The sequence below is a fragment of the Phocoena sinus genome, chromosome 7 (assembly GCF_008692025.1).
Source record: "Phocoena sinus isolate mPhoSin1 chromosome 7, mPhoSin1.pri, whole genome shotgun sequence".
NCBI classification, from domain to species: domain Eukaryota; kingdom Metazoa; phylum Chordata; class Mammalia; order Artiodactyla; family Phocoenidae; genus Phocoena; species Phocoena sinus.
In genome coordinates, this window is record NC_045769.1 from 87,177,374 (window position 1) to 87,198,961 (window position 21,588).

Here is a 21,588-nt window from a genome sequence, read left to right on the forward strand (position 1 = left end):
GGACATATTTTTCATTTTCACCAAGAACTTTATTGAGCAATGTATTCACTGTTTTGTTCCACTACCTTCTGCCGTCTTTCAGGCAGCTTCATAATTCCATCTTCCCAAAGCTTTTTATCTTTTTGAGCATAGAACTGTTGCAGGTGCCTTTTACAGTCTTCCAGGGAATTGAAATTTTTTCCATTAAGAGAATTTTGTAAAGACCGAAATAAATGGAAATCTGAAGGTGCAATGTCTGGTGAATTCGGCGATGAATCAGCTTGATCCCAGTCAAGCTGTAACAGTTTTTGCCTGGTCATCAAAGAAACTCGGTCTTGTGTTATCCTGATGGAAGATTATGCGTTTTCTGTTGACTAATTCTGGACGCTTTTCATCGAGTGCTGCTTACAGTTGGTCTAATTGGGAGCAGTACTTGTTGGAATTAATCGTTTGGTTTTCCAGAAAAAGCTCACAATAGAGGACTGCCTTCCAATCCCACCAAATACACAACATCACCTTCTCTGGATGAAGACTGGCTTTTGGTGTGGTTGGTGGTGGTTGATTTCGCTTGCCCCACCATCTCTTCTGTTCCACGTTATTGTACAGTATCTACTTTTCATCACCCATCACAATTTGTTTTAAAAACGGAACGCTTTCATTACGTGTAAGTAGAGAATCGCACGCAGAAATACGGTCAACAAGGTTTTCTTCCTCTTAACTTACGTGGAACCTAAACACCAAACCGATTCACGTAACCAAGCTGGTGCAAATGATTTTCAGTGCTTGATTTGGATATTTTGATTATGTCAGTTATCTCCTGCATGGTGTAATATTGATTGTTCTTAATTAATGTCTCGATTTGATCGCTGTCAACTTCAACTGGTCTACTGGACCATGGAGCATCGTCCAGTGAGAAATCTGCAGCACGAAATTTTGCAAGCCCCTTTTGACGTGTTCAATCAGTCACAGCACCTTCTCCATACACCACACAAACCTTTTCTTTTTGCGTTTCAGTTGAGTTTTTACCTTTCTTGAAATAATAAAGCATAATATGCTGAAAATGTTGCTTTTTTCTCCCATCTTCAGTATTAACATGGCTACACAGAAATTCACCAATTTTGATTTTTTTTTTTAAAGGCACGCTGATATGACAGCTGTCACAATGCAATCTAACAAAATTATTTCGAATGAAGTTGAAGACAACTAAAGTGCTACTGGAGCCATCTTACGGAAAACACCAAACGGACTTTTTTGGCCAACCCAATATTTTGGTTTGAAGTGTCATAGGATCCCATTAAATCACTTAATTCCTCTCCTGCCTTTCCTCTGTGATGCCAATAATCTACCTTCCCTTGATATAATGCTAATGAAACTAACCTATCTATTAGAGTCATTTTGATAAATACTGGTAGGAAGTGCAGAGTTCTTTGCAAACCCAAGGTGCAGTATAAACTCTGATTAATAAAGAAATCTTAGGCTTATAAAAATAACTGAACAAGTGTGGGCTCACCATATGCATTTATCCTTTCCCTTTGCAGCCTGGTGGCTGATGTGGTGGTATTCAACTCGGTTTTTAATATGGAGTCATTTCTTACTTCTATTGGAAAATTCATGAAGCTGATTCCTGATCACAGACCCAAAGATCTGGAAAGCATCATCAGACCCAAGTGCCAAGTTATTTACTTTCCCATCAGGTTTCCTGATGTGAGCAGGTCAGTATGTTTAACTCCATTTTCAATATTGTGTCATAAATTATTCCCCAAATGTGTAAAAATCGGTGATGTTCTTGCCAATTTTGACTTTTCAGCGTAAGCATGATTAGTTAGAGAATCAAGTTCTATTTCGCCATGCTGTGATTTACAAAGATTTTAAATAATCATGTGTCCAACCTGTCACTGAATGGTTAATTCTGATACTGAGTTTTTCCTTTCTTTTCTCTTATTTATTTGTTTGCCAAAGCAAGGTGCTTTGGCTTTTAACACTTACTGTTTTATTTATTTGTTGTTTTGCTACAGAAGTCATTGTCAAGCATAGGTCTCAACCTTTGTATTCAGCTTATGCCCATTGGTTTATATGTATAATAGTAACTTCTAAGTAAATCAGTGTTAAATTTTACTGCTTAGATTACTTCCATTTCCCATGCTGTTTTTTCTGTTTTTTTCCCCCTTCTCCCATTTTTTATTATTTATATTATCTTATTAAAGAGTTAGGTCTTCTATATTGGGTTGCAAATGCACTTAATTGCCATTTCTTTTTCTCAGTCACTAAGGATATTTTTTATTACCCTTATTGCTGGGCCCACCCTGAATTAGCAATGGATGATGTGGCTCAAAGGGAACATTCTAGAATTCCTTTTCACTTTTGATTAAACCTAGCAAAATTGTTTTTACTACCACCAGGAATATTTTCCCCTTGTGAATAGAAAGTTTACTTCAGTGGGAATCATACTAGCTGGGGATGCTGCTGTTTTGTAACTGACTGTGTCCTTAAAAAGAGTTCAGGGACAGCTGTTTCTTCCCCATCCTTGAAATGAAGGCAGGAGACAATTTAATATCCACATATGCTATGCAGGAGGTCAGCATTAGTCTCTATGTTCTAGACTAACTGAGTTCACCCAGATTTTGCTGTGGGGACACCCACTCTTCCACACCCCTAATACTGATTTAAGTGTCTGACTAGTTAATATTGCATTGAAGAAAAATCTGCCTAATACCAAATCAAGCTAGTGAGTCATAAAATTTAAGTTAGAACAACTTGCCTGATCCTTACTTTATGGAGTTCAGAAAACAGAAGGCCGGAGAAGCAGACTGGCTTGTGCTCACACTGCTGATTACTGTCAGAGACTGTATTAAAATTTAGACTCTATGACTTTTGATTAAATTTTCTGTTAACTATCTAATCTTCCTGTCAGTATAGGTCATTTGTCAAAATACTTAATGATTTATTTACAGTTTTGAAAACTATAAAGCTAAGTGAAACTAAGATCACAGTTGATTTTCATATATATGTAAATATGTATATAATATGTATTTGTAATATATAATTTTCATATGTGTGATGAGAGAATGTCAACTTCTGAAGAATATGATTGTTATACTTTAGATCTGTGATTAACTAGAACACAGCTTATACTTTAGATCAGGGGTCCCCAACCCCCGGGCCTGTTAGGAACCGGGCCGCACAGCAGGAGGCGAGTGGCGGGCGAGCGGGCGAAGCTTCATGTGCCGCTCCCCATCGCTCCCCATTGCTCGTAGTACCGCCTGAACCATCCCCCGGTTCGTGGAAAAATTGTCTTCCATGAAACCGGTCCCTAGTGCCAAAAAAGTTGGGGACCGCTGCTTTAGATCATATTTTGAACCTTATTTTTTGACATGCTTTTAAGTTTCTCATATAATAATATATCGTCAAAATGCACATCTTTAAGTGAATAGGTAGTTATAGCACATCTTAATTATTACTGCTATAGAATTCCAAATAAATAGTATGTTTTAAAATGCACTTGCATCTGATATAGTCCTACAACATCCTATGTTTAATACACCTGTGGCAATGGAATAGTTTATTAATTTGGACTGTATTACCATAAATAAATCTAGCTAAATGGAAGAAGGTTAAAAAATATTGTGGCCAAGATAACATTCATAAGCAAGGTCTTAGCCCAGAGTGTTATTTGAATTATTTTCAAATGGTAATTTGCTTTATCCAACCCAAACTCATATAGTGTAAGTAAGTGATTATTTGCATGAATGGCAATCATTCTAATGCCTGCAGTCTTAAAAGAGTATTATTTTGTTGAGATGTTGAAAAATGTTTAGTAATTCCAAAGGCAAAATAACCAAGGTGATTAAAAATAAAAAAAATTTTGAACAGTTCTATCTTTCTCTCAAATTTAATTTAAAACAAAGCAGCAGAACATATACTTAAATTATTAATATAATGTGCTCTAGTAATATATAATATAAGGTATATTAATCAGGGAAGGGAAAAAGCCATATTTCAGCAAAATATTTGAGGACTTATAAAGTTGATAACTGTTAAAACTCAGAGCATGTCTGTCATACAGAAATTCAATATTGGGCTTGTAGTACCTGCTGTACCTATTACCTTCCTCACCCCTCCACTGCCTCATTCTCAAAGACCAGAAAAACAGTAGCAAGAAAGAATATTCACTTGAAAATATTTCATTATATGTATTAAAACATTTTGAAGTGGGAAAGCTCTTGAATACTGTAGTTAGACATGCACGTATTTGAGTCTTGACTGCCACTTACTAGCTCTGTGACCTGTGCAAGTGTAATGACCCTGAGCTTAGGTTCTTTAATGGTTATGATTATATTTACCTTATCCCCTCATAGGCATGATGTAGCTATTAAATGAAATAATGTGTGCCAAATGCCCAGCCAAGTGCCTGGCACATAACAGAACCTTAATAAAATTTAATTCATCTTATTAACTCCTTCATCCCCATTGTTTTATAACCTAGCACATTTATTGCCACCTGAATATAAAGGACTGTCTTCCCCTTTGCCCTCTTTTAACATGTGAAGGTAAAGAAGTACTCTGCCAAAGGAACAGCCTAATATAAATAAAGAGGTTCCTTTATATATTCTTTTTATCATCCTGACTCAAGCAGCCTTTTGGCTTCACCAGAACCTATAGCATCCATTGATGGTAAGGAGCCAGCTCCTTACATTCATTCTTCTCTTGTCCTAATTTTCCTCCTTCTTTCTCCAGTTTAACTTCCACATTCTGTCATCATACTTCCTTTCTCGTGTGTACTCTCAAATCTTTTGCACCTTTTCTTTCATATTTGATTAGGAGGAAAACCTCCAGCCGTATTTATTAGCCTACTCTAAATTCATGACCCCTAAATCCACATGGACCTGTTGAGCTGCATGGCGAGTGTACCATAATTCCCCTTTTCTAAATAACTAATCATGCATTTTCCTTTCTTTGTAAGCTTTTAATACCAAATCTTCTGTCTTCCTTCTCAGATCATGACTGAAAAAGATAGACACAGTCAGAAGAGAATTTCTATATTCTGCCACCATTACATCTACCCAGTTATGTGCTTCTGGGTGCATATTTTTTATCTTCACACCTGTAACTATTGATGGATTGACCTCACTTCTGACTAAGGCCCTGTTTCCACTTCTTTGCTGGAGCCCATCCTTCTTGCATACCTAAAAATTATTTTTCTAGCAATTTTTTTCTCTGATCTGCGTCATCCATTTTCCTCTTTTCTGGATGGTTCCTATTAGCATACAAAAAATGCTATTTGCTTTACATCTTAAAAATATTCTCTCTTGATTCCACTTCATCCTCTGCTACTACCTCATTTCTTTATTTCTCTTAGTAGCAAAACCTCTTGAAAGAGTTGTTTACACTTGTTTCCAATTTCATTCCCATTGTTCTTTCTTCAAGCTACTCCACTGAGACTGTTTTTGTCCAGGTCCCTGATGACTTCCATGCCTCTAAATCCTGTTGTCAGTTCTCAGTCCTCATCTTACGTCACACATCAGCAGCATTGGGCACACTGTGACACAGTCTTCAAGCTGGCTTCAAGGACACAGGTGCTGCTTCTCAGGAGTTGTTGCTGGTTTCTCATTATGACCTTGATCTTTAGCTTTGGACTGGCCTTTCCCACTCTTGACCCTTAAGGGATTAGTGGAAGAAGAGCCCAGGATTGAAATGAGAAGAAAAGATAAAACAGTCAGGAGGTCATCAATGAGAGAATTATCCTGTGGGATAAAGGGAAGAGAGTTTTAAGGAGATGATTGGTAGTGAATTCAGAGGAGTGAGATTAAATAAAGTGATGACTAAAATTATCCTTGAATTCAACAATTAAAGGGTCAGTGGTGCCCCACCCTGCATTCTGTTAACTCACAAAAAAGTTTCATATGTTTTTTTTCTGGTAGGGAGAGAAACAGCCTTCAAGTCTAGGTGAGATCTCTTTTTCTTTCTCTTTCTCTTTCTCTTTCTCTCTCTCTCTCTCTCTCTCTCTCTCTCTCTCTCTCACTCTCTCTCTCTCTCTCTCTCTCTCTCCCCCCCCTCCCTCTCCCTCTCCCTCCCCCCCTCCCCCCCCCCACACAAACACAGAGGCTCTGCTCCATATTTTAAAGATGAAGGCACAAAGGCCCAGAGAAGTTAAGTGTCTTCTGGTAATCACACAGCTAGATATAGACAGAGCAGAAACTGGAACTCCTATCTCAAAATCTCCATCGAGTGCTCAGCTCACCACTTATTGTGAATGCAGTTTCAGAGGTCTTGATTATCTGATTTTTCAGCTGACAGCAGATTAGCAGCATCAAATTGGGGGTGCGATAAAGGCAGGCTCACTGACAGCAGTGAAAAGTGACAGCTGACTGACAGCTTGACAACAAGGGAGGAGAGAGATAAACTGTTTAAAAAAATATATGAGAAGTGAAAAAGCATGGCAGCCTGGAGCCATTCTAGGGCAGTACAGGCAACTCTACATATGGATGAACCCCTGCAGACATTCCTCCATGATTGTACAGCTTGTACATCAAATGGATAACTGTGATTTATTAAGAAAGATTAAATGGTAGCCAGTAAATTCTCTTTAAGAATATAGGGAAATTCGTAACCCACTTTTGGCATAAATTATAAATAACAGCAAATGGAGCTCAATGTCATACCTTACTCTAGCATGTACATGAACCATGTTCACCTAAAGGAAGATAATAAACATCTAACCCTTTTTCATGCAGTTGCAATGTCTGTAAGCTTAGGTGACCAGGGAACACTTCAGTAAGACACCTTTTTTGGATTTTTCTGACTGGAGCCTTTTCACGTACCATATCTCCGTTTGCTGCTAGGGTGTATATATATTGGCTCCTTCAGCACTGAAGGCATCCAAGCCTGCAAGATGATCGGTAGTCAACAAAACAGGTTTTGTAATATTAATACCACGTCTTAGTCCTTTTAGTCTGCTATAAGAAAATACCATAGATTGGGGGGCTAATAAACAACAGAAATTTATTTCTCACAGTTCTGGAGGCTGGGAAGTCTAAGATCAAGGCTCTGGCAGATTTGATGTCTGGTGAAGGCCTGCTTTCTGATTCATAGATGGCTGTCTTCCCACTGTGTCCTTATGTGGTACAAAGGGCAAGGGAGCTCTCTGAGCTGTCTTTCATAAGGGCACTAATCCCATTCATGAGGGCTCCACCCTCATGACCTCATCACCTCCCAAAGCCCCCATCTCTTAAAAGCATTATATCGGGAGTCAGGATTTCAACATATGAATTTTGAAGAAATACAGATATTCAGCTTGCAGCATACCAAAAGATAAATGTGATCTCAAGACTTAGTGGGATGAGACTCATGACTGGAATGTACTGAAGAGGATGACTATTTTGTGTTAAAGGATATAGATTAGATTGAAAATGAAGGAATTTTTACTGTGCATTTCAAGAAGGCAAATTTCGCATAGAGTTCCATGGTGCTGATGGTGTGTGATGGAGAGGAAAAAAGGGAGCAATTCTGCAGCTTACTGAGCTAGATGTTGACTAGAGGAAGCCAATATTTTCCTACTCTAGATCATGCAACTGTCATAAAGGCAAAGCCTAGTAGAACTAGGGAATTTTATATATCCAGACCTTTGCACAGGTCTCAGTCTTATGAAATCCGAACATCTGAGGAATTTGCAACTTGCTTTCTGACAATGTCATCTTTAGAAGGTAGAGCTAACCATAACAGCTAACCTTCCTGAGTCTTATTTTAGCCCAGCATTATGCTAAGCATATTATACATATTTTAGCATTTTATTCTTCCAACAATTCTAAAAGATATTTTCCATTTATAGTTGAAGAAACCCAGCCATACAAATATAAGTAGCTTTTTGCCTACACTCATGTAGATAGTAAAGGTATAGGTAGAAATCAAACACATTTTTTACCCTATTTTAGAACCCAACCTCTTGAAAGTCTTTCTGTACTGCCTGTCCCGAAAAGAGGTTTTGGACCCTAGTACGTGACTTTGGCCAGTGAAGAACAAATGATTTATAAAAGAGAATTGATGGAAATGTTGAGCAAAAGGGAACATGTCATGGTAGTGTTATGAAAGAAAGGACACAAGGTCTTAGAAAGCAGACTTTCAAAAGATTGAAGTTTTGAAAAAGAGGACACCTGAAAAGGAATGAGCAATTAAAAAAAATATATTTGTTGAGCGTCCTAATGGAGAACTGTCTGTGGAGCCAAAAGCCCTAGTGTGAATCCTGGCCCTGTCGTTTTCTATCCAGTGAGCTCAGAATAGAACCTCAACCCAAGTCCAGTTAACTCCTTATGAAAAAGAGATCATGCTTTTCTTGACTTAAGGAAGAATGAACAATTTTAAGAAAGAATTCTCATAGTCAAATTGAAAATTTGCTTAAAGAAGCAGAATAGGAAGAATATGTCAAAGAAATAGCTGTAGACTCACACCATTATTTCATGTATAAAAAAACTATTTTATTTATTTATTTATTTATTTATTTTGCGGTACACGGGCTTCTCACTTTTGTGGCCTCTCCCGTTGCGGAGCACAGGCTCCAGACGCGCAGGCCCAGAAGCCATGGCTCACGGGCCCAGCCGCTCCGTGGCATGTGGGATCCTCCCGGACCGGGGCATGAACCCGTGTCCCCTGCATTGGCAGGCAGACTCTCAACCACTGCGCCACCAGGGAAGCCCTATTTTATTTTTTCAATTTCTAGGTATCTTGTCATTTATCCAAACTCTCTTCCCTTACAAGTTAGCTTATAGCATGACACCTGTCTTACAGGACAGTCCCCGATCCATCATATTAGATTAAAAGGATGTAGCTGACTACATACATCTGCACAACATCAGACTTCTTCCATCTGTCTCTCTTGTAAGATTTGGTACTGAGGGCATATCCATGATTTTTATGTAACTAGATAATCTCCACCCCCAACAAACTGGACCACATAAGAATGAATTGTAGAAATACAGTGAATTACAAAGTGGCATCCCTTATCCTTGAAAAAGATCATGTTTTCTGGAGGATTTCCATCAGGGAGCTTCAAAGTAGATATCATCTGCTTCAAATAGCATTCAGTTGGATTTAAGCTGAAGAGAGATAAATGCTCAGGCTGTCAAGGCCTGATATTTGTATATGTTTGTCATTTGCCTGCCTCCTCTGTCCCATTATTTTGTGAAAAATGAGTTTAATTTTTTTATTATGGTTACACATAATTAACTTAAAAAGATCAAACGTATGTGTTTCCAGTGGAGGCCTTAAAAAAAATCATTCATTTATTTTTATTTTTTCATGAGGGGATTAATGGATACTGTATCCTTGGGAGTTGAAGTTTGGACTTGGAGCTAATAGAAGCATGTATACTTTGGGTTGAGAAATATGTCCTTATCTGGGTTTCAGGTCCAGTTCAGTCAACACAGAGAACATCAAGTATCAACCTCACTGTGATTATTAAGAAAAAAATTCATATGTTTCTGTGATCATTTAATTATCTATATATTCCTATTTTCCATAATATTGGATTGTCGGAGTTGCAATAGAGTAAAAAAGAGTGGATTTTTTTTTTTTTTTTTTGCGGTACATGGGCTTCTCACTGTTGTGGCCTCTCCCGTCGCAGAGCACAGGCTCCGGATGCACAGGCTCAGTGGCCATGGCTCACGGGCCTAGCCCCTCCGCGGCATGTGGGAGCTTCCCGAACCGGGGCCCAAACCCGTGTCCCCTGCATCGGCAGGTGGACTCTCAACCACTGCGCCACCAGGGAGTGCCAAAAGAGTGGATTTTACCTGTGAGTTTCCTCATTTCATAGATTTTTACTTCCTGGGAAGAGGGGTTATATGAAGAGCATCTCTGCTTGCCTCCTTCCTACATTTTTTTCTTTTTACATCTTTATTGGAGTATAATTGCTTTACAATGGTGTGTTAGTTTCTGCTTTATAACAAAGTGAATCAGTTATACATATACATATGTTCCCATATCTCTTCCCTCTTGCGTCTCCCTCCCTCCCACCCTCCCTATCCCACCCCTCCAGGCAGTCACAAAGCACCGAGCTGATCTCCCTGTGCTATGCAACTGCTTCCCACTAGCTATCTACCTTACGTTTGGTAGTGTATATATGTCCATGCCTCTCTCTCGCTTTGTCACAGATCACCCTTCCCCCTCCCCATATCCTCAAGTCCATTCTCTAGTAGGTCTGTGTCTTTATTCCTGTCTTACCCCTAGGTTCTTCATGACATTTTAAAAAATTCCATATATGTGTGTTAGCATACGATATTTGTATTTCTCTTTCTGACTTACTTCACTTTGTATGACAGACTCTAGGTCTATCCACCTCATTACAAATAGCTCAATTTCGTTTCCTTTTATGGCTGAGTAATATTCCATTGTATATATGTGCCCCATCTTCTTTATCCATTCATCCGATGATGGACACTTAGGTTGTTTCCATCTCCGGGCTATTGTAAATAGAGCTGCAATGAACATTTTGGTACATGACTCTTTTTGAATTATGGTTTTCTCAGGGTATATGCCCAATAGTGGGATTGCTGTGTCATATGGTAGTTCTATTTGTAGTTTTTTAAGGAACCTCCATACTGTTCTCCACAGTGGCTGTACCAATTCACATTCCCACCAGCAGTGCAAGAGTGTTCCCTTTTCTCCACACCCTCTCCAGCATTTATTGTTTCTAGATTTTTTGATGATGGCCATTCTGACTGGTGTGAGATGATATCTCATTGTAGTTTTGATGTGCATTTCTCTAATGATTAATGATGTTGAGCATTTTTTCATGTGTTTGTTGGCAGTCTGTATATCTTCTTTGGAGAAATGTCTATTTAGGTCTTCTGCCCATTTTTGGATTGGGTTGTTTGTTTTTTTGTTATTGAGCTGCATGAGCTGCTTGTATATTTTGGAGATTAATCCTTTGTCAGTTGCTTCATTTGCAAATATTTTCTCCCATTCTGAGGGTTGTCTTTTGGTCTTGTTTATGGTTTCCTTTGCTGTGCAAAAGCTTTGAAGTTTCATTAGGTCCCATTTGTTTATTTTTGTTTTTATTTCCATTTCTGTAGGTGGTGGGATCTTGCTGTGATTTATGTCATAGAGTGTTCTGCCTATGTTTTCCTCTAAGAGTTTGATAGTTTCTGGCCTTACATTTAGGTCTTTAATCCATTTTGAGCTTATTTTTGTGTGTGGTGTTAGGGAGTGATCTAGTCTCATACTTTTACATGTACCTGTCCAGTTTTCCCAGCACCACTTATTGAAGAGGCTGTCCTTTCTCCACTGTACATTCCTGACTCCTTTATCAAAGATAAGGTGACCATATATGCGTGGGTTTATCTCTGGGCTTTCTATCCTGTTCCATTAATATATCTTTCTGATTTTTTGCCAGTACCATACTGTCTTGATTTCTGTCGCTTTGTAGTATAGTCTGAAGTCAGGGAGCCTGATTCCTCCAGCTCCATGTTTCGTTCTCAAGATTGCTTTGGCTATTCGGGGTCTTTTGTGTTTCCATACAAATTGTGAAATTTTTTGCTCTACTTCTGTGAAAAATGCCAGTGGTAGTTTGATAGGGATTGCATTGAATCTGTAGATTGCTTGGGGTAGTAGAGTCATTTTCACAATGTTGAGTCTTCCAATCCAAGAACATGGTATATCTCTCCATCTATTTGTATCATCTTTAATTTCTTTCATCAGTGTCTTCTAACTTTCTGCATACAGGTCTATTGTCTCCTTAGGTAGGTTTATTCCTAGATATTTTATTCTTTTTGTTGCAGTGGTAAATGGGAGTGTTTTCTTGATTTCACTTTCAGATTTTTCATCATTAGTATATAGGAATGCCAGAGATTTCTGTGCATTAATTTTGTATCTTGCTACTTTACCAAATTTTTTGATTAGCTCTCGTAGTTTTCTGGTAGCATCTTTGGGATTCTCTATGTAAAGTACCATGTCATCTGGAGACAGTGACAGCTTTACTTCTTCTTTTCCGATTTGGATTCCTTTAATTTCCTTTTCTTCTCTGATTGCTGTGGCTAAAACTTCCAAAACTATGTTGAATAAGAACGATTTTTGACAGCAAAGAAGGGAGGAGAACAATGTTGGTCATTTGAAGTAATCTCATTTACTGAAACTTTAAGAATTTCTCTGAACATTTCTCTCCATCTTTTTCCATGTAGCTAAGATGTGAAGCCAAACAGAGGTTTATGGACTTGGCCTATTTTAGAAACAAAAAAAGGAGAATTTTAAAAACAGTGTGAAAATTTTAAATGAAAACTCTCAGGCTGTGCAAACAAAGGCGGGGAGCCTAAGGGCTTTTTGAAGAATTCTTATTAAAGAAAACACTATTTTACATTGCAAAGCAGATGTGTCAGAAAACAACAGCAGATCTGTAATTTGAGAATCTGTAGATTGATAAGACTGAAGGCAGCCCCCATGGCTCCCCACTGAAAACTTTCTGTTTTCTGTAGTCAAGAGTTCTGCTTTTGGGGGGGTTGCCAGAAGCACCTTAATCTTCTTACCACATGTGGTCATATTTCTCAGATATTTTGAGAAAGTATCAGTGTTAGAGTATTAGTAAAACTACCGCCTTTGCTATATGAAATAATGAAGTGTGGGTACTGTCTTCTTTAATATTAATCTAGGTCTGAAGTAGAAGAAGAAAAGTTTGGGTTTTATAAATTTAAACATCTCCATATTTGCTAACAATTATTTTGGTTCTCCAAAATGAATGTAAAAATGTGTTTCTTTTTGAATGTCATTTAAAAAAATTTTTTATAGAATCAGTGTACTTAAAAAAAATCTTTTGATAAATCATTCCAATGTTTAACACCACTCACTGTCAAGAAATCTCCTTTGTATCTAACGCAAATCTTTCATGCTGCGATTGTATTGTAACCATCTTCCTCTTACTCCCCTTAAGAGAAGAGAGTTTGGTTTCAGCATATATATACCATCCCTCTGTTGGTCTGAAGTTACGTAGAACGAACTTTTGCTTTTTCAAATGTACTTTTTAAAGAAATTATTATCCATGTTAATGCCTAATTATAACAGATTTCTGCTCTCATCAACTTAGGTAATAATAGTAACCTCACCCAAAAAAGCACTCTGAATTCAGCAGCAACAACAAAAGCCTATCCTTTTGTTATAGGATGATTTACCCCTGTTCTCCTCACGTATAGAGAACATTTGAGTTGATTTTACATCAGAGATTTGATGTACATTTTTTTAGGTCCTTGTAGTCCTGTCCTAAGAGATTTGGGAGGTCAGAAGCAAAGGTCACAGATCACAGGGTAGAGAAATAACTAAAAATCCAAGAATGTTCTCAGGGACTGCATCATCAACCCAAAGGGAGTCATGGAGCAGGGCTGCCGCAAAATGGAGATGAATGTCATGCGACAAACTCAAACCACAGCAAAAGGTCTGCTTAGGCTTTCTTTCCCTCTTCAGGCTCAAAGGGCATCGCCAAGCTTCCCATAGCACAATGAACGATCATTAGTGTAAAGCCATCAAGGCAAGAACGAGTTACGTTATATACTCTTGTTTATTACAGGAGGGCTATATGCAATGCATATTATTTAGAAAGATTTCAAGTAAATGACTTCGATGTTTAAAGGATCAAACTTTGGTTATCTTTCTAAAAATCACTTATTCAAATCATTCCATTCCAGGTAGTGCTGAATAAAAATTGGTAGTCAGCAGTATGGTGTACTGGGATTCTTGTTTGGCTTATTACCACTTGCTGCCACTGTTCAGCCTAGAATACATTACTTAACCTCCCAGAGCTTCAGTTTTACCATCTGTAAAATGGAAATTGAAATAGTAGCTGTATCTTTGGCTTATTAGGAGGAGGGAAATAATTACTACCATATGCTGACTGAGCTCAGTGCCTACAACCTAATAAGTGTTACGTAAATGTTAGTGGTTTTATTATGATTCCCATCATCACCATTGTGGTTTTCAGTTGACAGGATTTTTGACAGGTCGCCCGTTCAGTATGACTCCAAGCTGAAAAGTAAGGGGGGACAAAATTCTGAAAACCCTAGTAATTTTATAGAATACCTGAGGATCTAAAGTTTACTACTAATTCAAATAAACGTAGGGACTGTCTTATATCTTGTCAGTCCCCATCACACCAGCCAAATGCAATACTTTAGCAGTGTGAGTACGCAAGACGAAAAGTCACATGTGACGCTGTCCACATCTGCCTGGCACCTATAAAACATACGCATTCCTTGTGGTACTGGTGTGTGGAATGGTGAGTGGGTACAGAAGTCATTTTAGTTCAGTGTTCTTGTAAAGAATGTTGGAGGTGTTTTAGAAAACTTTCCATTAAAAAATAAACAGCTTGGAATGTACCATTCAACAGTAAGCTACCGGAATAATCTCTCACCCAGAATGGCTTATTCCCTAAGAAATTCCAGTTAAAAAACTTTATGGGCTTCCCTGGTGGCGCAGTGGTTGAGAGTCCGCCAGCCGATGCAGGGGACACGGGTTCGTGCCCCGGTCTGGGAAGATCCCACGTGCTGCGGAGCGGCTAGGCCCGTGAGCCATGACCGCTGAGCCTGTGCGTCCGGAGCCTGTGCTCTGCAACGGGAGAGGCCACAACAGTGAGAGGCCCGCGTACTGCAAAAAATAAATAAATAAACTTTATTATATAGGAAATTCTTTAAAAATGGGCTTCAAAGTAATTAGATACAATAAAATATACTTAACAGTAATTTAATTCTTTGAGATTTTATTCATCCTGTTGTTCACCCATCATTTATTAAAAGCTTGCTATTTGCTTACCTCTGAAATGGGTATAATAATACACAGTCTGCGAACTAAAAGGGTTAATGAGCCTGGTAGTATATTATAGGCTCAAGAGTATGGCAGATTATTACCATGAGATTGGTCATCTGTGAACGAAGCTCACGTTGAAATATCATCTAAAAGTGGATGGTTAAGAGACGTTTAGAGCCCCCAAGTCCAACCAGTCTTACTGGGCACTTAGCTACAGGAAAAATATGATTGACTGGAAAAGACAGCAATGGCTTAACAAAAGAATGTGTTAACAGAAGGGCTGCAATCTGCATGAAATGTAGAATACGTGGAAACACAAGATTCAAGAACCAGAAGCAAAGGAGAAGAGATGCTGAATCCAGAAGATGAGTCACAACAGAAGTACACTCTCTTGAAGAGCAGAGAAAATTCACCAGAATTTACCATGGCATCATTAAGATATCATCTCTACTAATCCAACCCCCTTTGCTCTGATTCCACAATCGCCAAGCAATATTCTGTTTATTACTACATCCTTCCTAGTAACTTAATTCCAGAAACTGTAATCCTAAATGTCAGAAACAAATATCTGGATATTGGAAGGGCATATTCTCTGGAGATCAATAAACTGTGGCTTTTAATAATTAAAAAAAGCCTCTGTGGTAAATACAAGGTATTCTGGGATATAAGGATGTGTAAGACAAGATCCTTAATTGTAAGAGCTTTGTAGAAATGATAGGCATAGTCAGGTGACTCCAAGTATAAGGTAGAAAAAAAACTGAGTGCTTTTTATGGCATCTGAGCTGGGCATTAAAGACTGACTAAACTTTGGGCATAATAATGACAGCATCATGTATCAAGTGCCTTTTCTGAGCATACACTTTATATATATTATTTCCAATCTTTACTAGCCACCCGCAAGCTAGGTACTATTATGCTCATTTTGCAAGTGAGGAAAGAGGTTCAGAAGTTAAGTTAAGCTTGCCTGAAATCCTGTAGCTACCCAAGCTGTCTGGCTCCAATTTGCTGCTTCCGTTAATGCCGTGTTATTTCTGGCTATGAGGGAAGGTGGGGGTGAGATAGAGTGAGTATGAGGGCACATTATGAAGAGAGAGAGAGTAGTTGCAACCAGATTTGTGGCAGTGAATGATCATTGTACCTAGAAGAGAATAACTACCTTTGTCTTAATTGGGTGAAGAGGTGGTAAGACTAGAAATGGGAATTAAGGCCAAGGAATTTGGACTTTAGCCTATAAGCATTTGCGAGCCATGGCTAGATTATAAAATGGGGAATTTGATATTGACAAGTGAATATCAATGGGGTAAGAAACAGGAAGCAGAGAAACAAGTTAAAAAGCTACTAGAATACATTATTAAAGATGAACTAGGGAGGTGGCTTATGGATGAAAAGGAGGAAATACACATAATTACACTGGTCGTAGACTTGGCAAATTGGTGGGGTAACTTACTTGATACAGGAGTGGTCAGGGATAATCTTGAAGTATTGACCATAGTGACTGGGAGAATATCCGTTCTGCTGGAATTGAGAAATAGATTGTTTATCTGAAGATGGTGAATTCAGAGTGTTATATGTTGAGCTGGAGATGGCGGGTCATTTAGATGGAGCTGACCAGCAGGAAGTATCCTCTCTTACCTCTGTGTCATCATTTAGAACCTTGTGTGATTTGTTACATTGACCCACTTTTCTAGATGTTTCGCTCCTTCCTTTGACATACTTGATACAGGTCAAGTTTATTTTTGATAAGTCCAAGATATCTATTTCTTGTCATTTGTTACTGTCTTATGAAGACCAGGTACAGAATTTGTAAACATCAGATCTCCTGATCTCTTTCATTTCTGGATAAGCAGGAGTTTATTGACTTAATTTTCCCTTTGTCTTCTCAGAGTTCAATAACTAAATCACTTTCAGTTCCTTGGGACAAGGAATCCTGAGATCAAGTACTGTATGATGATGTGTGGCATAGTGCCTAAGAAAATTGACTATGATATCAGAGCTATGTCATAATACCACCTCTTCTGCTAACCAGCTGGCTGATGTTGAGAAAGTTGTTTGACCTCTCCCACCTCATTTATTTTCTCTCATCTGTAAAACAGGGGGAGTATTAGCAGTCTCATTGGGTTGCTGTGAGAGTTAAATGAGGTACTGTATGTAAGGTACTTGTGAAATGCTTGAGGCACAATGAGCCTTAAATAAATGGTAGTTGTTATTGGCTTTAATTTGTGTGTCCTCACCATGTCTTTAGTGCTTTCATTAACCTATACATAATTTCTTTAATTTTCTGTAGAGCCAGAACTGTGCCCCCAGTTGTGGTCCAGTATTGCTTCAGTAATTTTAGGAGCATCAGATGATTTTGCTTGTAAACACCCACCCCTCGGCTGCGCCCCCGCCGCCCGGCCACCTCTTTTTTTAAGCCAGCGTTGCTTGCTCTAGTACTGACTTATCTTTACCATGCTGGACTGAGTACCAAAATTCTACTTAGAAGTATTGCTAAGAATATTATATCCAAGTAATATTTTATGCGTGTACTCTTGTCATGTGTGTTGTGGGTCTTCTGTACTTTTGACTTAATATGAGGTGAATCACAGAACTTTCTCACATCTAATAAGGTTTGTATTGTTACCTGCTATCTACAGAAGACTTCTCTGAGTGATTAGAAATTATAAGCTTTCCTTAAGTTTGGTTGTTTTTGTTCTTACTATATTTGGCTCAATATTGCCTACAAATTTATTAATAAGTGTTTCTATGCAACTAGTTCTTAATAATTGTCACTTTTTCTTTTGGATGATTCCAGTTTTGTGTATCAGTACTATTAAATATGGAACTTTAAAAATTTTTCGCAAATCTAATAGTGAGAATTTAATATAGGAAATCTAGTTATAATTTTCTTTAATTAAAAGTAAGCTCATTAGTTGCACAAATACCTGCCTCTCTTTCAGTTCTACCTATTATTCTTAACTGAAAAATCTTGGTGCTGTTCCTTAGGCACCACGAAATGAGAATGGTGGAAGTTGTTTCCTTAATTTCCCCCTTGGCCATACACTAAAATTCATATGTACGTTCTTAGTGGGTCCCAATAGAAGAAGTATCACTTTGGCATTTCTTCTCTCCTCTACGGTATATTTTTGTGTATCCATAGAAATATCTTCCTTGTTCAAAATTCAACCTCCAGTCCAGTGCTTCCTCCCATCAGCTAGGTCTAAGTTCATGGATATGGCTGGCAACTGTAAGTTAATTTACATGTAGAGAACTGATTTATCTATTTGTGACACCCATCTCAGTCCAACCCTGTGTACATCTGCTCTATTAAGTATCAGCTGATGTCCTGAACAGACCAAGTGATTCTGTAGAGAGAAGGAGGGTCTATTCAAAGCTACCACATTTCATGTTATAATACCAAAACTCATTTTGTAATACCGAATCTGAAATTACTTGTTGTAATTATTTTCCACTAATTGAAGAGGGAGCTTCTGTCTCAGCCCGTGAGAATGGATTTGAAAGGACATAAGCAAGAGACAATGGGAAAGTAGAATATCCAGGATTAAATGATGAGTTCCATTGAAAATAGAAGACAAGGGAGAGAATGAACAAAAAAAATCCATAGGTTTTAAAATTATTGGGCTATTAACTGAAATAGAAAAATCAGAGAAAAATGTCAACCACATTTCTATTGTGGACAAATTTGTTTTATTTTCAGTTTTAGGCAGTTGATATTTTTACGAAAAAATAAAACTAGAACTTTCCAGAACTGGAAGAGTATCTAAGAAATAGAAACTTTAGAAATCTTCTAGTCCAATTCCTTCATTTAATAGCTGGTAAAACTGCAACAGAGAGGTTTTTACCTGAAGTTATAGATAGCAACACAGTCACAATTTGGACACCACTTGCAAAAATTCATGAGATGGTTAGAAATGCGCGACCAGGGTTGTTCATTGTGTTAGTAATATTAGTAGGATAGGATTAATCAGCATTGATAACATAGAGCAATTTCATCAGGAGTAAATGTTATGCAGAAATATCTTAGAGGAACTGGGCTTCTCATAAAAAACTTATTCTGGGGCTTGCCTGGTGGCGCAGTGGTTGAGAGTCCGCCTGCGCGTCCGGAGCCTGTGCTTCGCAACGGGAGAGGCCACAACAGTGAGAGGCCCACATACTGCAAAAAACAAAACAAAACAAAACAAAACTTATTCTGGGAGTGAGGAATAGGAGTTTCCAGCATTTAAAACTCAGAACGTAAAAATGATTTTGATCATCTCTTTTTTCTGGGACTTGGTATCCAGAATTCTGAATGAACGGATATTATACACAACTTATCAACTTCTCTTTGTAAATTTTGTATAAATTACTTACTCTTTATGATTAGAAACTTTTCCTATGCATTCCCTCCATGTCTTTCTCCAGAGGATATTGAAAATGTCCATTGTGTGATAGTTTTGGTGATATGCCTGTCCTACCTCTTCCTTAGGGCTATCAGATGACTCCTCCTTTTGTCTTTGAGTCCTGTTTGGGGAGCTGGCTGATGCTTCTTGGGGTTAGCTGATGGATTAGTTCAGAGGACATCACAGTGGGAGTTGGAGGTCGAGGAGGAGTCTCATGTATTATAGCAGGACATGGTGCAGAGGAAAACATAAAGTTGTGAGTCACACCTGGGTGGTTTCAGTCTTGGCTCAGCCACTTTCTAGATGTGCAGCTTGGTCAAATTATGTCACCCTTTCTGATCTTTAGTTTCCCTAACATTAAGTCTTAGAGTTGAAGTGAGGGTTAAGTGAGAGAGAACATAGATACAGTGTTTTACCCAGAGCACGAAGGTATATATTCTGTGTGCATCTCCCTGCTCTTCCCCTGTATAAAATCAAATTTGCTACTCTGTTATACTTCATCAATTTTAGTTGCCACTCACAGGCATCTGAATTGACCTCTTTGTGTTGCTACCTCAATTTCTGGTGCTTTTGGTGATTATTAAAGAATATAAAGTTTAATTTGCTCTCCTGTGGATAATCCACACACCACTATAATGTTGAGTTGATTTTTTCCCCATCTATTCTCATGACTAACTTAGTTCACTAAAATAACTTTATAAAATGTAAGTCCTTAGTTATGACATTTAAAGTACTCGGGCTATCCAGCACCCTTTCCTGCTTGCTTATAGGTATTTTTTACCTGTTCTGTTTATTTTTTATTCTTCTTTGGTCTGTCTTTGTTATGTTTTCTTTACAGCTATTTTTCAGGGGTTAACACTTGTGGAACAAGGCTGTTATAATCAGTAAAAGTTGGTGGAGCTACATCTTACTCTTTAGACAGAGAATCCAGTGTTCACATCATTATATGCAATTGCTGAGTCCTTGGCTTTGATTGAAAGCTTGTTTCTGCTCCTGCTCTCAGGTATTTCTTTTACATCTCGTGAATGTGCAGGTTGGTTGAGGGTGCCATACTTCCACTTGAAGGTAGATAAGTAAGCATCGGTATCGTAATGGGTAATTGGTTATTTTCTGAACAGAGAAGGTATGGCTCAGATGTATGTGGCAGGGAAAAGCTAGCATGAGCTTGTATAGTTTACTGAAGACAAATCTGTAGCACAGATAATATACCCAGAGCTAACTGTAAATTAAATTTAACTATAAATTAAAAAACATCTTAGATACAGAATTATTGTTTCTGGCTGAAATTCTTCTTGTCACTACAAAAAAAGATTGCATCAGAATTGCAGCCCTTCAGAAATATCATCCTCAGGTGATAAAGTCTTTTCCTCTCTCAGCTGATGAAGCATCACCCCTTGAAACATGTATTTGGGATCTAATTATGTGTCCTGTATCAATAATGTATGTTGATATGCAAGCCCTCAAATAATGTGATTTTTTCCCCCTTAAAAAAAAGCCAAATGACAATTATAATCAGGTTGGTAAGATGTAGCCTCAAGTAGTGTTTTCATCATTGGTTGCACATTAGAATCACCTGGGGAGCTTTAAAAAAAATTCCTGATGTTCAGATCAATGAAATCAGTCTTTGGGGTTGGAACCCAGGTATTAGCATTTTTCTTAAAGTTCCTCAGGTTATTCCACTGTACAGCCAATGTTGAGAACCACTGACCAAAAGCATCGCTACCAAATAACAATCATCTGTGGAAGGGTCATGTACCTGCAGGATCCCCTTCTAGTTGCACCCTTTTTAGTATTGTGAAAATGTACGTTCCTGTCTACAAGGGTCCTCAGGCAATCCGTAGTGAAAATTCAGTGTCTTCAATGATAGCGAATTTGTGTAATTCCCTGGCTGTCCTGATGAGAATTAAGAAAATGTTTAAAAATGTATTTATCCTTGATCTCTTTCTCCCCAAGTGTTGGCACTCCTCCATTTCCCATTGACTTAACGTTCAATTTTTCTCTTCACTGTTTTTCTTGGGTGACATTGGGAATTTTTACCATCTGATGAAGGCAGATGTATTTTCAAATAAAAATGTCTTAAGCATTTGTTCTTCCTACTACTCCTTTCTTTGGCAGAATATTCATATAGTTGATAAATAGTTTGCTTTCTTTAAATACCTTTTCATATAATCTTTGTAGCGTGTTTCATGGGTATTTTAACCTACTTTTATGGTTTTCCATGAAATAAGGTATTTTCTAAATATGTTATGCTGAATTTAACTGAAATAAGCAGTTGTACTGTATCCCTTTAGAATGATGATGATATCTTGCATTTTAGGGTAACACTTACATCGTGAAAGACTCCAAAGCACACTGTGAATGGTTACAAATTATACAGTGAAGCACAGTCCCCATCATAGAGTGAAGCATGGCAGCTGTTTAACAGCTCATCACAACAATGCACAGCAAGTTAGGGTAGGAAGTG

General features: G+C 38.1%; 1 protein-coding gene across 11 annotated transcripts in view; it reads left to right on the forward strand.

The window, feature by feature from the left end:
• GTDC1 (glycosyltransferase like domain containing 1) overlaps window positions 1-21,588 on the forward strand; it is a 505,179-nt gene that overhangs the window by 182,235 nt on the left and 301,356 nt on the right. For all 11 annotated transcript variants that reach the window (XR_004350686.1, XM_032637181.1, XM_032637182.1 and 8 more), the window contains one exon: window positions 1,518-1,691. Coding sequence is in view for 10 of the 11 variants with exons in the window: in XM_032637181.1 (XP_032493072.1) it covers window positions 1,518-1,691 (174 nt within the window). In the remaining variant the exon portion in view is untranslated. The remainder of the gene's footprint in view (window positions 1-1,517; window positions 1,692-21,588) is intronic.